The 17,012-nt window shown below is 41.8% G+C and overlaps 1 protein-coding gene across 1 annotated transcript in view; it reads right to left on the bottom strand.

The window, feature by feature from the left end:
* LOC119909372 (NACHT, LRR and PYD domains-containing protein 3-like) overlaps positions 1 to 17,012 on the bottom strand; it is a 116,996-nt gene that overhangs the window by 99,329 nt on the left and 655 nt on the right. The window contains exons 2-8 of the mRNA XM_038727571.1: positions 16,884 to 17,009; positions 14,801 to 14,905; positions 14,576 to 14,680; positions 14,309 to 14,387; positions 12,288 to 12,516; positions 10,207 to 12,010; positions 9,947 to 10,120 (exon numbers count right to left, since the gene is read on the bottom strand). Coding sequence (XP_038583499.1) covers positions 9,947 to 10,120; positions 10,207 to 12,010; positions 12,288 to 12,516; positions 14,309 to 14,387; positions 14,576 to 14,680; positions 14,801 to 14,905; positions 16,884 to 17,009 — 2,622 coding nt within the window. The remainder of the gene's footprint in view (positions 1 to 9,946; positions 10,121 to 10,206; positions 12,011 to 12,287; positions 12,517 to 14,308; positions 14,388 to 14,575; positions 14,681 to 14,800; positions 14,906 to 16,883; positions 17,010 to 17,012) is intronic.

Raw genomic sequence — 17,012 nt, 5'->3', positions numbered from 1 at the left:
TGAGTGTGACTCCAAATCCAGACCTCCATGGGATGATAAATTTGATTTCCATTGATGATTTTTGTGTGATTTTGTTGTCGGCACATTCAACTATGTAAAGAAAGGAGTATTTAATGAGATTATTTCATTCATTCAGATCTAGGATGTGTTATTTTAGTTTTCCCTTTATTTTTTTTGAGCAGTGTATAATCATATAATTTATCATTTTCAAAATAAGTATATGAAATTAAACTAAATTTTTGCAGAAGACCCTTAGGTGATTAACTCTGGTTGTTTTAAATAAGAAAATTGTATTAATTTTCAATGGAATTTATTCATGTTTTTGCCAAAATCTCAGTGAGCTGATACTGAGCAGAGCTGCAACGATTAGTTGATTGATCGGAAGAACATTCATCTGCAGCTATTTTAATATTTAATCATTCATGTCATTTTTTAACATAAAAGTCAAGAATGTGAGAATTTGCAGCTTTTCTTGATCTTGACACTAATGAAATAAATATTTGGGGCTTTTAAATAAAACAAGATATTGTGATGAGCATTTATTTGTTTTCTGTTATTTTACAGATGATTCAGTGAATTATTGTCACAATTTTCCATGTTTTCCAGCACCAACATGTTTTAAAACCCAAATGCAGGACACAAAGTCAGAACTGGCTCAGTTGTTTAGTATATATTAACAAATGACGAAACCAAATTTACAGCAGAGTCCATATAATACACCAAGGTAATCTATAATCCAAGGTTGTCTGCAGAGCAGCAAAAACAAAGTCCATACAACAAACAATGCAAAAAGTGACAGAACAAGGGATAAATCCAAAGGGTAGTGCAAACAGGCAAGCAAGCAGACACACAAACCATCAAGGACTGAACAGAAATGACCAACATTTAAGCACAGGGCGGGAACAAGACCAGGTGGAGCACATGATCTTCTCATGTCAGACCGAAGACACATTGGTAGGTTGGTCAGTGAACAGACAGGTACCAAGTAGGCTGAACTCAATCAGCAAAATACACAGTGCAACTAGTCACAATCATGACATGACACACAGGTAGACAGAGTGACAAACAGGATGAATACCCCAAAACACAAAACAGGGCAGACAAGCACAGACCAAAATCAAACAAGACAGCTTCAGAGAAATCAGTTGATATTCATATTTCTATCAGCTGATTTCTTCTCGTTTAAAATAAATTCAGAATATGAAGCAACAGTTTTGATTTCAGTATCAGCTGTTGTGTTTTCATCTCGTCTGTCAAGTGAAGCTGCATGTTGATGTTTTATAGTCGTGTCTCAGAGCTCTCAGCTGATCTTACATTTGTTAACATCTGTCGTCCTGTAACTTGTCCTCTGAAGGTGAATTTAAAATGTTGTTAACTAAAAGAAATAAAATCTGCATGTTGGATGTTGATTCTTTCTGACATTTTATCTGATCACTTTTATTTTATTGATCTGCTTTGATATTTGAAGGTTAAGACAGAAAATAAAATGATAATATAAATATACAAAGCTGTGTTATCATCAACAAAATACTTTGTTTTAAAAGTGAGGTTTTCATGTAGAATGATACCTGTTAGTAACATATAGAGACTGTATGTTAATATAAATATAAATTTAAAGGCACAATCAGTGAGCCAGATGTTAACCAAAGTGAAGCCTCGTCCACCACCAACATTTAAACCACAGGACTGGAGGTTGTCTCCCTCCTACACAGAACACAGAGACACTGAGGAGTACCCAGGCCAGAACAACCCAAACCCAGGATAAAGAGGTTCAGTGAATGTGGTGTTGGAGGTGTGGAGGTGGATCAGTTTGCCATAATGGACACTGTAAAAGGACAGAGTGCCAGCAGGACAGTCCACATACACTGCTACTCTGTTAGAAGAGTAGTGGGAGAAAGGGAGTACTGTGTTTATTTTATTGTGCAAGACAGAGTAACCATCACCAGTGCATGTCAGCCTCCAGGACTGATTATTCATTCCAAACACACAGTCTGTACTCTGTCCTGTCCTGCTGATTCCTCTGTAACTCACTGATATATAAACTTCTCCTCTCCACTCAACCTCCCAGTAACAGCGACCAGTCAGACCATTTCTACACAGCAGCTGAACCCAGCAGTCAAATCTCTCTGGATGATCAGGATATGGCTGCTCCTCTGTCACATATATCACCTCCCGGTTGCTGTTGTCAGACAATTTGAGGAATTTGTTTGCTGTGTTTGTGTCCAGTGTGAGTTCACAGAAATCTGATGGAGAGAAAAAGACACGACACAGCGGCAGTTTATTATCAGACATCCTCAGCCCAACCAGTTGAGGCAGATGGCCTTCCACCCTGAGCTGGTTCTGTTTGAGGTTTCTGCCTCTTAATAGGAAGTTTTTCTTTGCCACTGTTGCCAAGTACTTGCTGATGGTGGGTACTGTAGCCTTTCTGTTAATACTATTACAAAGAGTATGGTCTAGACCTGCTCTTATGAAAAAGCAATTGAGATAACTTTTGCTATGAACTGGTGCTACATTAATAAGATTTAATTGAACTGACTAAATACCACAACTATCAACTTTGTATTGAAAGAGACTGACTGTGTGCTGTTTTGTCATCATAAGTCAGATTGAATCCACACTTACACTTTCTCACATCAGGTTTTAACCTCTGCTCTCCACCATGGTCCACCCTGGAGGAAGAAACACAGTCAGAGTGATTTTTTATCCAACACGCTGAAACTCATCTATGTCAAATGTGTCCAGGATTCTTACACTGAGAGAAAAATATGTGAAAAAGAAGACAACTAATATGAGAGTGTCAAATATTGTCCTCTGCATGTTGTCATGCTAAATAGTTTGACCAGCATTCACACATGAACAACTATTCGTTTTCGAGACTGTTCTCAGATCAGTCTGACCACCAGATTCAACTTGTATTGTGTAATTTATGTGTCAGAAACAGGGGGTCTGAGGACAGAGAGTGTCATATGATGTTCGGACTCTAAGGCCTTTTGGGATTTTGGACTTGACTGACCTGGCTTGAGAATTTCATATTAATTAAGGATACTACAGGTGAATGGGGTAAAAACAAGAAACTAATCAATATCATCATGAAATCTTCCTTACATTAAGACACTACTTTTTTTGTATTACAGGATATCTCTTTTCATATTTAAACCTTGTGTCTAACACCACTGCAACAACTGCAACCTGTCTTCCCCCCAGATTTTTGCATGTTGCATCCGGGTAGACATAGCAGGCAATTGCCTAGGGCCCCGAGGTGAAAGAAGGGTCCAGAGAATGGTCAACTGTTGTGTATATGGTAAAGCATGCTTAGCCTTCTTCCCTATTGCTTAAGCTATTTAAAATATTGAGATGGGCCCAATATGTAAACCTTCTTAATCCACAGCAACGACAACTGTGTGAGCACTCCTTTAAATTCTATTATCAGTCATTTGCTGGAATCCCCCTAGCAAGACCACACCCACTACTTTGCTGCGCAGCAAACTTGCAAGCAGTGCACACCTGGCAAAACCTTTGTGGTAGAGGTATGCACCCTTACATCTTGGTTTCATAAATCATGTAGCACACCTGTGCTTTAGAGCAGAAATATTTATAGGTTGTCAATCAACAGCTAGTAAGACTGTCATGCTTGAAGGGCTGATAATGTGTAACTCTCCTGTGTGTACAAGTCAGTGTACAAAAAGTTACATAAGTTGGATGTTGCTAACAGCAGGGGGATAAGAATTTTTCATATCTTAAAAGCATTGGTGGTTGTAAACTGCTAAAACTTTCAACTTCTGAATAAGAAAAGCAAAGTTAGCTTCTGCTTCATTCATGCACGAACGGTATATATGCTTAACACTTCTGATGTGCCTGGTTGACTACAACTGTACAGTGTACAACACATAAGCTCGGTGTTGCCAACAGAGTAAATTATTTTTCATTAAGGCATTAGTGGTTGTGAAATATGTTAAATTTGTTCTCTCTAAACATCAAAATAATGAATAGCTAAGTTCCCACATACAACACTTTCTTATTTCCCTCTTAAGGTTTTAAGCCCAAGTAGCCCATATCCAAGTTTTGTTCGATGTTACGCCCTCCAGATCATTGTGCCTTGAAATGGCCCTGAAAGTAAATGATTTTTGTTTGTTTCTTTCTTTCACATCAAAACAAGGACAAGAAAAGCATAATGTGTTGACGTTCTGCGGTAAGCGTGTTGACCCATTTCCGTTTTCAGTGCTTGTGTGTTGGTAGCGTGTTTTGCTGCTCTTGCTAAATACCAGTTAAATTTGTCATTACATAGCAGCCAACTGTCCGCTAAACACTTATTCTGACAGTAATTCTGCCTAAGCACTCACAGTTCTTTCCATCTTTTAGTGACTGCTGTTTAATCTCATAGTTGTTTTCAAAAATTTTGGTAGCGAACGCTACAGTACTTTAGCTTAGTCATTAGCGACTTTAGCTTAGCAGCTAGTGATGGCTTCACCTTCTCCCTCTCTCTCTCCTACTTTCTCCTGCTCGGTGTGTCAGATGTTCAGTTACTCCTCTGCCTCCTTTAGCAGTAACGGTACGTGTAATAAGTGTAGTTTATTTATAGACATGGAGGCGAGGCTCAGTGATTTAGAAGTCCGGCTCCGCAGCTTGGTAGATCAGTCTTTAGCTACTGTAGCTAGCCACTCCCCGGTAGTCGGTGCGGAACGGCCTGAGTTAGCCTGTGTTAGCCGTCCCCCAGCATCTCCTGAGCAGCCAGGAAGGGGTGGCTGGGTGACTGTCCGAAGGAGGAACAGTCGTACCAACCTGTACACGTTTCTAACAGATTTTCCCCACTCAGCGACACACCCGCTGAGAAACCAACTCTGATCATTGCCAGCTCCATTTTGAGAAACGTGAAATTAGCGAAGCCACTGGCCATAGTTAAGTGCATCCCTGGGGCCAGAGCGGGCGAAATTGAGTCTTATATGAAACTGCTGGCTAAGGATAAACGTAAATACAGTAAGATTGTTATTCACGTCGGCGGTAATGACTCCCGGTTACGCCAATCGGAGGTCACTAAGATTAATGTTGAGTCGGTGTGTACATATGCAAAAACAATGTCGGACACCGTAGTTTTCTCTGGACCTCTGCCAAATCTGACCAGTGATGACATGTACAGCCGCATGTCGTCATTCCGCCGCTGGTTGTCGAGGTGGTGTCCAGCAAACGATGTGGGCTTTGTAGATCATTGGCAGACTTTCTGGGGAAGACCTGGTCTGATTCGGAGAGACAGCATCCATCCCACTTGGGAAGGAGCAGCTCTCATTTCAAGAAATCAAGTTTATTAGCGGACCAAATCCATGACAAACCAGAGTTGAGACCAGGAGGCAGAGTTTAACACACTTCTCTGCCCTTCTAATTCAGCAGTTACCCACCCAAAACCCTACGCAGAGTCGCAGTCTAACACACTTCTCTGCTCCTCCATTCCAGGAGTTACTTAGTGAAAACCCTATAGTGCGAAATTATTTAAATCAAAGGTAAACAAAGAGGAGCTGTGCATAAAAACTTCATAAAAATTAAAACCAAAAGAGCAATAGTGCAAACGAATAAGAAAATTACATGTGGACACATCAGATCTCTCTCTTCTAAAGGTGTACTAGTAAATGAACTAATATCAGATTATGATATTGATTTATTTTGTCTTACTGAAACCTGGCTGGGTGATGGAGAATATGTTAGACTAAATTAATCCACCCGTCCCAGTCATATTAATACTCACATTCCTCGAGGCACAGGCCGAGGAGGTGGAGTTGCAGCTATCTTTGACTCTAGCCTACTAATCAGCTCTAAACCTAAACTAAACTATAACTCATTTGAAAGCCTTGTTCTTAGTCTTTCACATCCAAGTTGGAAATCACTGCAACCAATTCTTTTTGTTGTATTGCTGAACTACACGCCATTGGGCAAAAATTTCAATTTAAGATGTCTGTCTGATAGTGCTGTAGCTAAATTTAAGGATGCGATTCCATCAGCTCTAAATTCATTATCAAAGTCACAAATTAACGGAGGACTCCTATGCTAATTTCAATCCCTCCCAAGTAAATCATCTTGTTGATAGCGCGGCAGGCTCGCTGTGAAGGACACTCGACTCTGTTGCGCCTGTAAAAAAAGATAATAATACTAAAACTCGAAAATTAAAGCAAATATTGCGGAAACTTGAGAGGAATTGGCGTTCCAATGGCAAAATAGTCTTAAAACTTTTCCTCCGTAATGCCAGGGCAGCATACTACTCGTCAGTAATAGAGGAAAATAGGACAACCCCAGGTTTCAGGAGAGTCACAGCTCTATTGAGCTATGTATTCCCATAGCTCTCAGTAGTTAAGACTTCATGAGCTTCTTTAATGATAAAATTCTAACTATTAGAAACACCAAATTATCTCCAAACTCAAACCAGATATAGGTTTAGACTGCTTTACTTCCCTCAATCTTTACCAACTAACTTCAATAATTTCTTCATCTAAACCATCAACCTGCCTCTTAGACCCCATCCCGACTAGGTTGCTTAAAGAAGTTTTACCCTTAGTCAGCACTTCTATATTAGATATGATCAATCTATCTTTATCAACAGGCTATGTACCACAGTACTTTAAAGTAGCTGTAATTAAACCTCTTCTGAAAAAGCCCAAACTTGATCCAGATGTTTTAGCCAACTATAGACCTATATCTAACCTTCCATTTCTCTCTAAGGTTCTGGAGAAAGCAGTTGCTAAACAGCTGTGTGACTTTCTACAGAGCAATAGTTTATTTGAGGATTTTCAGTCAGGATTTAGAGCTCATCATAGCACAGAGACAGCACTGGTGAAAATTACTTGAAAATTACTAATGACCTCCTTTTTGCATCAGACAAAGGACTTGTCTCTGTACTGGTTTTAATAAATCTTAGTGCTGCATTTGATACCATTGACCATCAGATCCTATTACAGGGACCGGAACATTTCATTGGTTTAAGTCCTATTTATCAGATCGATTTCAGTTTGTTCATGTTAACGATGAGTCCTCCATGCATGCCAAAGTTAGTCATGGAGTTCCTCAAGGATCTGTCCTCGGACCAATCCTCTTTACTTTATATATGCTTCCTTTAGGCATTATTATCAGGAAACACTCCATAAACTTTCATTGTTATGCAGATGATACTCAGTTATATCTATCGATCAAGCCAGATGAAATTCATAAGTTAGCTAAACTTCAAATGTGCCTTCAGGATGTTAAAACCTGGATGACCTGTAATTTTCTAATGTTAAACTCAGATAAAACTGAAGTTGGAATCCGTGAGAAATCTTGGAGTTATCTTTGATCAGGACATGTCGTTTAAGTCTCACATTAAGCAAATTTCAAGGACCGCCTTTTTTCACCTACGTAATATTGCAAAGATCAGGAACATCCTGTCTAAAAATGATGCAGAAAAACTAGTCCATGCATTTGTTACTTCTAGGCTGGATTACTGACATTCCTTATTGTCAGGCTGCTCGAAAAAGTCTCTTCAGCTGATCCAGAATGCTGCAGCACGTGTTCTGACAGGAACCAGGAAAAGATCACCTGTCTTAGCTTCTCTGCATTGGCTTCCAGTAAAATCCAGAATAGAATTTAAAATCTTACCTACAAAGCTCTTAATGGTCAGGCATCATCTTATCTTAAAGCGCTCAGCTATCAAGCTCCTCTCCTGTGGAACCAGGTTTCACCAGGTTTGGGTTCAGGAGGCAGATTCAGATGAGTCCTGAACCATCCCTTAGTTATGCTGCTATAGGCCTAGACTGCCGGGGAATTTCCCATGATGCACTGAGCTCCTCTCTCCTCTTCTTTCTCTCCCTCTTTATGCAACCTCATCCCATTAATCCATGTTACTAACACAACTTCTCCCCTTTCCGGTAGTCTTGTGCTTTTCTCGTCCCTCTCCTCTCTCCTCCTATCACTTCAGGTAACTATCAGCAGCCCAGTGTACTTGTTTGTTGTGTGTGGCACTTCAACTGGTTCCCATGAAACCAAGGTATCTAAAATTGTGTAACTCGTAGTTAGGGGGGTTCATTGGCTGTTGTTCATGTTCTTTTCATATTACTTATGTCTGATTGGCATAGATTTGTAAGGGGGTGGGAGTTGGGGGACAGGACAGGAGTCGGGAGGGAATGAGGGGAGAGTGAGAGTGTAACATTGAGAGATGAACACGGAAAGAATATCTGCATATATGTCGCATTTTCTCATTCATACTGAACAAAAGTTTGCAGTTTGCAGCATTATCCTGCAACCATGTGTGTTTTCACATAACAGCCCAGCTTTACCGGAACCAGAGGCATGTAATAAGACAGCATGCCGGTTGTGGCTTTTCACAGAGAGATTGTTCCGTGTCTCTGTCTTGTCTCTGTCACCAACTTTCCCGGTTCTGAGGCGGATCAAATCGGACCTCCCTTTCCAGGTCTGTACCTTACACATGGCTCAATACCCCCGTGAAATAAGGCAGTGTGAAAGCAGGTAGTGTTGGGAGCAAATTACAAAAGTTGTGCTTGGAGTGCTTTTAGGTTTTTAGCTTTAAACGTAAATGTAAATGCTCTGTATTTTTATAATGCCTTTCTAGTCTTTTCGACTACTCAAAGCACTTTTACACTACATCTGCATTCACCATTCACTCATTCACATTTATACACTGAGCCTAAGTGCTCAAACCGAAACTAACATTCACTCACATTCATACACTGGCGGAACAGCCGCCAGGGGCAATTCGTTGTTCAGTATCTTGCCCAAGGACCTTCCGATTAACGGGCAAAGTGCTCTACCTCCTGATCCACAGCTGCCCCAATCCAACAAAATGAAACCAACAAAACAAAAAAAACGAAGCAGAGGAAGAAGAGGCTGAAGCAGAACATTAAAATGTTCAGTCAGGCTGTCCAGTCTAGTGTCTGATGCACTGACAGATCTCCTAATGGTCCAGCTGTCCTACCCGGAGATCAAGTAATACCATCCATCAAGTGTATAAAAAATGTTGATTCAACAAAAGCTGTGATGCTGTGGCACAAGGACTCTGTGAGGCCAGGAGAGGGTGATTGTAGAAAGAGAGTAGTCTGATGAGGAGGTTTACGTTGAATGATTAATAAGCATCTTTTAAGTTTATAAAACAATTTACTGTTATTTAAAGACCAAGACTGCACTGACTGGGATGTTTTCAGGACTGCTACCAATAACCTGGATGAGTATACAGAAGCTGTGACATCCTACATCAGTTTCTGTGAGGACAGCTGCATTCCAACACGTACCAGGGTGAGTTATGAGAATGACAAACCCTGGTTCACAGCTAAACTCACAGCTGAGGTTGGAAAAGGAAGAGGCATTTAGAAGTGGCAACCAGGCCAGGTTTAAGGAGTCAAAGCACAGGTTTAGCAAAGCAGTGCAAGATGCTTAGCAGCTGTAAGCAGAGAGATTACAGCACCAGTTCTCCAAAAATGACTCTGCTTCTGTCTGGAGAAGCTTCAGACACCACCCTCATTGGGCTCATCTCTGGTGGTAATGAGGGAGATTAAAGTTTGATGTTTCTAACAAATGTGTATTTCTATTCAATAAGACTCCGAACTCAGGCCTACTTACTACTTTGACAAAGATGATAGTTTTTGCTGAAGGAGGTGCGAGGTGTTAAAAAAGAGAAAATAGAGGAACCTGCCGTTTAACTCTTGTTGTGTGTCCATACCTGAGAGTGTCCAGTCTCCACTGTGGATCATCCAGTCCATCAGACAGCAGTTTCACCCCTGACTCTCCTGGATGATTGTAGCGCAGGTCCAGCTCTCTCAGATGGGAAGGGTTAGCACTCAGAGCTGAAGCTAGAGAAGCACAGCCTTCCTCTTTGATCAGACATCCTGACAGACTGGAATCAGGGAAACATCATAACCTCAGGTTTTCAGAAGGAAAATGAACCTACATGACTCTGATAACTGAATAACTGAATCCTGACCTGAGAGTTTCCAGTTTACAGTGGGGACTCTCCAGTCCAGCAGACAGCAGCTTCATTCCTGAATCCTGCAGGTTGTTGTTACTCAGGTCCAGCTCTCTCAGACTAGAGGACTGGGAACTGAGAACTGAGGACAGAGCTTCACAGCTTCTCCCTGAGAGGTTACAGCCACCCAACCTGATGAAGGATTAACAATGGACACAAACTAAATGTTTGTCAAACATGAAATGAAGCTTTTTTAAATTGTTCATATATCCACCTACAGAGCTTTGTTGGAGGCTTTGACCACCGGCAGCAGCCTCAGAAGAGCCTCCTCTGAAGCAGAGTATTTCTTCAGGTCAAACACGTCCAGATCTTTTTCTGATGACAGTAAGATGAAGACCAGAGCAGACCACTGAGCAGGAGAGAGTTTATTTGTGTAGAGACGTCCTGATCTCAGGGACTGTTGGATCTCCTCCACTAGAGAACGATCATTCAGTTCATTCAGACAGTGGAACAGATTGATGCTTCTCTCTGGAGACAGATCCTCAGTGATCTCTTTCTTGATTACCTCAATTGTTTTCTGACTGGTCTTTGAGCTTTTTCTTGTCTCTGTCATCAGACCTCGTAGGAGATTCTGATTGGTCTGCAGTGAAAGACCCAGGAGGAAGCGAAGGAACAAGTCCAGGTGTCCATTTGGACTCTGTAAGGCCTTGTCCACAGCACTCTGGTAGAGATGTATTAGTTTAGGTTTGTCTCTGGAGACTTTAGACTGCCGGGTGTTTGATTGTTCTTCGGCCAGCAGATTGACACCAGAGTTGATGAAGGTCAGATGGACATGAAGAGCAGCCAGAAACTCCTGAACACTCAGATGGACGAAGCAGAACACCTTGTCCTGGTACAGCCCTCTCTCCTCTTTAAAGATCTGTGTGAACACTCCTGAGTACACTGAGGCTGCTCTGATATCGATGCCACACTCTGTCAGGTCGGATTCATAGAAGATCAGGTTGCCTTTCTGCAGCTGCTCAAAAGCCAGTTTTCCCAGAGACTCAATCATCTCCCTGCTCTTTTTATTCCAGTGTGGATCTGTCTCAGCTCCTCCATCATACTTGGTGTTCTTCAGTTTGGACTGAACCACCAGGAAGTGGATGTACATCTCAGTCAAGGTCTTGGGAAGCTCTCCTCCCTCTCTGGTCTCCAACACCTCCTCTAGAACTGTAGCAGTGATCCAGCAGAAGACTGGGATGTGGCACATGATGTGGAGGCTTCGTGATGTCTTGATGTGGGAGATGATTCTACTGGCCTGCTCCTCATCTCTGAATCTCTTCCTGAAGTACTCCTCCTTCTGTGGGTCAGTGAACCCTCTGACCTCTGTCACCATGTCAACACACTCAGGAGGGATCTGATTGGCTGCTGCAGGTCGTGTGGTTATCCAGAGGCGAGCAGAGGGAAGCAGGTTCCCCCTGATGAGGTTTGTCAGCAGCACATCCACTGAGGTGGACTCTGTAACATCAGTCAGGACCTCATTGTTGTGGAAGTCCAGAGGAAGTCGACACTCATCCAGACCGTCAAAGATGAACACAACCTGGAACTCTTCAAAGCTGCAGATTCCTGCTTCTTTGGTTTCAGGAAAGAAGTGATGAACAAGTTCCACCAAGCTGTACTTTTTCTCTTTCAGCACATTCAGCTCTCTGAAAGTGAATGGAAATGTGAACTGTATGTCCTGGTTGGCTTTGTCTTCAGCCCAGTCCAGAGTGAACTTCTGTGTTAAGACTGTTTTCCCAATGCCAGCCACTCCCTTTGTCATCACTGTTCTGATTGGTTCATCTCTTCCAGGTGAGGCTTTAAAGATGTCTTCTTGTCTGATGGTGGTTTCTGGTCTGTCTGGTTTCCTGGATGCTGTTTCAATCTGTCTGACCTCATGTTCATCATTGACCTCTGCAGTCCCTCCCTCTGTGATGTAGAGCTCTGTGTAGATCTGGTTCAGAAGGGTTGGGTTTCCTGCTTTAGCAATCCCCTCAAACACACACTGGAACTTCTTCTTCAGGTTAGACTTGAGTTTACGTCGGCACACTGGAGCAACAGTTCCTGAATGAAGAAACAACAAATGTGATTAATAAGTGGATGCTACAGTAAATCTGATTAATGTAAACTTTAAGACATCAAGATGGTATTTATTTTCCTCCTCCATGAAATCTCTTCAGCTCATCAGCTGTGAACAGTTTCTGAGTTTCAGCCCAGAAGAATTCATAGATCTGATCCAAATGTGTGCATCATATTAACAGCAGAGTTTGAAATGGAAACTTCTCCCATGTTGCCTCCATTTCCTCTTTCCATCATGTTAAATCTGTTCAAATCCTCTTACTGCTCTGCAGACGCTCAGCCAGCTCCTCCTGCTTCATTCTCCTCAGGAAGTGCAGTGTGATCTTCAGAAATGCCTCTCTGCTGCTCCTCCTCTGCTCCTCCTCCTCACCGTCCAACACCTCCTCATCCTCCCTCTGACTCTCTAAGCATTCTGGGTAATCTGGACCCAGAACTCTCTGGAACTTCTTCACCTCGTTCTTCACAAAACTGACAATGTTTTCCTGGAGCAGCTGGAACAGAAGAAAATGTAAAGGTGAACTGGTAGAAGTCAACATCAGATCATCTGTGACAGACAGAAAGCCTGCTGGTCTGCAGAGTGCAGCATGGAGACTTACTTTGTGGACTGCCCTGTCTCGTAGAAATATGTTTATACACTAATTTACAAAAGGAAACATGTTTTGAAGTGAACATAATGCTTGCCAGATTAGATTTTTTATCAACATAATGAGGAACTGTTGATAAAGAACACATGTAGCAAATCCCCAAAGTTCCAAGTTGATGTTAATAAGTACTGTTAACATATGTGTAATTAGGTGTATAACGGAGTGAAATTTAATTGTGGTTATTTGATTACTTTCTGTGTTTTACACTTTTTAGATAAATTTTGCTTTGTCAAGTAGTCACATACAATTGTAGTAAGAAGCCTTGGTTTAAAACAAATGGATTCATTCTGATATTTCCATTATACTTTCAGTGCAGGCGGAGTGCGACTTGTTCTCAGCGACTTGTCTCTCTGTCTCTAGGCCAGAGAACAGCAGTTTTAATTTAATTTGCCAATGAATGCTAAGAGTGGAATCAGCTGAGCTGTCAGCTGATGTGCTGCTGAAGATGGCTGCTATCAGCTGACATGCTGGAATGAGCTGAGTTTGACTTCATCGCCTGCCTGAACTGAAATGTTTTTCTAGTGTCACAACCCCCATGAAATGACTCATTCCACTATCAGAATTTGAGCCATTCAGTTTTATAACATTTTTAAATTCTAGAAGAGACTCTTGATTACCATATTACACCCACTGAAGTTAGTGGAGGGCTAAACCAAAAGGTAGGAAGTCCTTTCTATCAAACATAGAAAATCCCCCAGCCTTCATTTTGATATAAGAATAAATGCTCACAACATGGCTATGGAGTAGACTTGGTGTAAAAGGATAAATTAGACAATCAGTGAACAAAGGAAGTAAATCAAACCAAAGATACAACAAATAATGCACACACCAACCTCTCCAGAACCGTAACACGTGAAAATTGTTAGTTTTGGCAGACATGTAGTAATATTCATATAATTCCTGATTATTGTTTGTATTAGGATATGTAATATTACAGTACATTTTACTGCATATGGAGGAAATTGTGTTTTCCTTCATTCAGTTGTATTTTGTTATTCTTCCTCTTTAAAGAAACCACAACTAGACATAAACACGCAGCTGTTACTGCATGACTACTGGATATCTGTATATGTGTTACTACAAAGGGAAGAATTAAACAGTATATAAACCATCTCTCAGTTCTTTATTTCGTACTTTGGGGCCTCAAGTGTTAATCTACCGACACACCGTGACCCTAGTGACAGATCCGTCCATATTTGCCAGATCAGATGTTTACCTTTGTGACAACCTTTGTTGTTTTCTTGTTGTGATTTCCCTTGTGTCTAATCTGTGTGTTTTCCCCTGCCTGCTAAGATTAACAAGTTATCTGTGGTCTCTGCCTGCCTGCCTCGCTCTGCAACCTGCACACCATCTGCCAGCTCAATCTGTTCTGCCTGGACGGGATGCTCTGTCATGTGAATTCCCTCCTGTTGATGTCCTATTTAGTAAACAGTAATAGATTCTGGAAACTCACAAACAGCGAGGATCAGTCTCTCTTCCAATGATTTGTGCTGCGCGACAATTCAACTTCGGCGGCAGGCGTGAGGCAAGCACTTCCTCTCACTCTAACAGGGACACTTGCTACTGAACACAAACTGTTTCTGCTGCCACCTGATAAAAGAAAATTAGCAGTATTAGCTCTGTTTGTACATTTACACACCATGAATATGGAGTCCAGGTGTGCTTGATGCTGCTGAGCAGATTGACCTCTGGGATCCTTTGAGCCCTGCCGCTTAACTCTGTGAAGACATATGATGATACATATAATGGCAAACAGTAAAATATGTGAGGTGTTATATCTTGTGGATCCTGATAGAAACAGATCCTCATACACATTGAAAAATGCTAACATCTTCATCATAATTATTTCTGGGTAAAATGCTGTTTAGAAATATTAAATTATCAATTTATGCAAAAAGTCAATTACTTGTCAAAATGCTTTTCTTGTATCTTGGAATAGAAACGGATGAAGTGGTCACTTTTCATGGAAACACAGTTGGGTGCAGGGTAGACTGGACTCTGCTGTTGGATCCTGATAGAAACACAACACTGATAAATGCCCAGGTTCTGAGATAAAACGCTGCTGAAAAATTTTGAGGTTCAAATATTTTAATACTGATACACAAAAATAAATCCCACTTTAAATTCTTACCCTTGACTATCAGAATGCTGTCCATCTTTCAACTCAATAGGTCTGCCCATGGACTGGTCACTCTTCATGAACACACAGCTGGGTTCAGGTCTCTGCTCATGGATCCTGGTATGAACAAAGAACTGACAGGTCAAATGTGTCCTCAAAGCAGATTTAATAGAAATATTTATGTGTTGGTGTCTCTAGTAGTGAGTTGTCAGCTGAATCTGCAGTTTCTCTGCGTTAGAGTTAGACTTTTAGTTGTTTGTTTTTTTATTACCTTTATTTTACCAGGAAGTCCCATTGAGATCAAAAATCTCTTTACCAGAGAGACCTGGCCAAGGTAGCAGCCATACATAAACACAACATATTAAAATGCTACATATACAACTGGACAAAAAAAAAAAAAAAACATCTGTTCAACATAATGGCCTCTCAAGAAAAACTTTATCAGACTCTTAAATTTATCAATGGATATTCATGTTTCCAATTTCAGATCTTTTTGCAAATTATTCCATGCCCAGGGTGCATAGTATGACAATGCATCCAACGAAGGTTAAAATGAAGGGCAACTGGACTTGGTTGAAGCTACTGGAAGACGTTTCGTCCCTTATCCAAAGGACTTCTTCAGTTCTGACTGACTGGCAGGGAAACTCAGCTGTTTAACCTCAGTGGGATCGTTATCCCGGGTCATCGATACCGCTGGTTCGTTAGTGTTCCTTGTTGCTGTGACGACAGTCGTTACAGTCGTTAAGACTACCTGTGGCCAAGACTGAACGACCATCGTTGGTATCTTCACCTGAGGCCAATAGGTTACGTTTGTTGAGTTTCCTGGGAAGTGATGAAAGGACAGCATTGTAAGTGGGGGATAAGTGGTGGCGTAGACCCCCTCCTCTGTTCAATGACGGCTTCTCAACCCTGGTGTAGATGGCTTCCTTGACACCTCTTTCAAACCATCCAACTTCTCTGTCTAAAATGTGCACCTGGTGGTCCTCAAACGAGTGTCCTCTGTCCTTCAGATGTAAGTAGACAGCAGAGTCTTGACCTGAGGAGTTGGCCCTTCTGTGTTGAGCCATGCGTTTGTGTAGTGGTTGTTTAGTCTCCCCAATATACAGGTCTGTGCATTCCTCACTGCAAAGAAGGTCAAACGCAACAACATTGTGATTCCATACGTGTCTGGAGTATCAGAGAAACTCAGGAGGGTTTTTTAACAAACATCACATCCCTGTGTTTTTTAAACCCAAGAACACACTAAGACAGATGCTGGTACACCCCAAAGACCACACACAAACACAAGAAAAGCAATCTAGTGTATGCGGTCCAATGCAGTGAGGAATGCACAGACCTGTATATTGGGGAGACTAAACAACCACTACACAAACGCATGGCTCAACACAGAAGGGCCAACTCCTCAGGTCAAGACTCTGCTGTCTACTTACATCTGAAGGACAGAGGACACTCGTTTGAGGACCACCAGGTGCACATTTTAGACAGAGAAGTTGGATGGTTTGAAAGAGGTGTCAAGGAAGCCATCTACACCAGGGTTGAGAAGCCGTCATTGAACAGAGGAGGGGGTCTACGCCACCACTTATCCCCCACTTACAATGCTGTCCTTTCATCACTTCCCAGGAAACTCAACAAACGTAACCTATTGGCCTCAGGTGAAGATACCAACGATGGTCGTTCAGTCTTGGCCACAGGTAGTCTTAACGACTGTAACGACTGTCGTCACAGCAACAAGGAACACTAACGAACCAGCGGTATCGATGACCCGGGATAACGATCCCACTGAGGTTAAACAGCTGAGTTTCCCTGCCAGTCAGTCAGAACTGAAGAAGTCCTTTGGATAAGGGACGAAACGTCTTCCAGTAGCTTCAACCAAGTCCAGTTGCCCTTCATTTTAACCTTCGTTGGATAACTATGACCTGGATGACTGAGAATCTTCATAGACATATGACAATGCAGTTTTCCCCAGATCTGTCAAAACCCTGGGTACATTAAAAAGCAACCACTTGGAGGAGCGTAGCTGGTTACTTAGCAGAATTTAATTTGTCTGTCTGGCTGCAACTTTACTGTGGGCAGCTCAGAACTAAATTTTATTCACCCGCATTGTCCTTTAAAAGCAAGAGGAGGCTCCATAGACCGATCACTCTTCACAGACACACAGCTGGATCCAGGTCCAGGTCCAGGTCCAGGTCCAGCAGAGTCTGGTCCCTGCTGCTGCTCTGGGCTT

The sequence above is a fragment of the Micropterus salmoides genome, unplaced genomic scaffold (assembly GCF_014851395.1).
Source record: "Micropterus salmoides isolate LMB-PRFRI ecotype aquatic unplaced genomic scaffold, ASM1485139v1 Ms_hic_scaffold_18, whole genome shotgun sequence".
NCBI classification, from domain to species: Eukaryota; Metazoa; Chordata; class Actinopteri; order Centrarchiformes; family Centrarchidae; genus Micropterus; species Micropterus salmoides.
The sequence above is the reverse complement of the archived record's forward strand: the minus strand, read 5'-3'. Positions and strand labels throughout refer to the sequence as shown.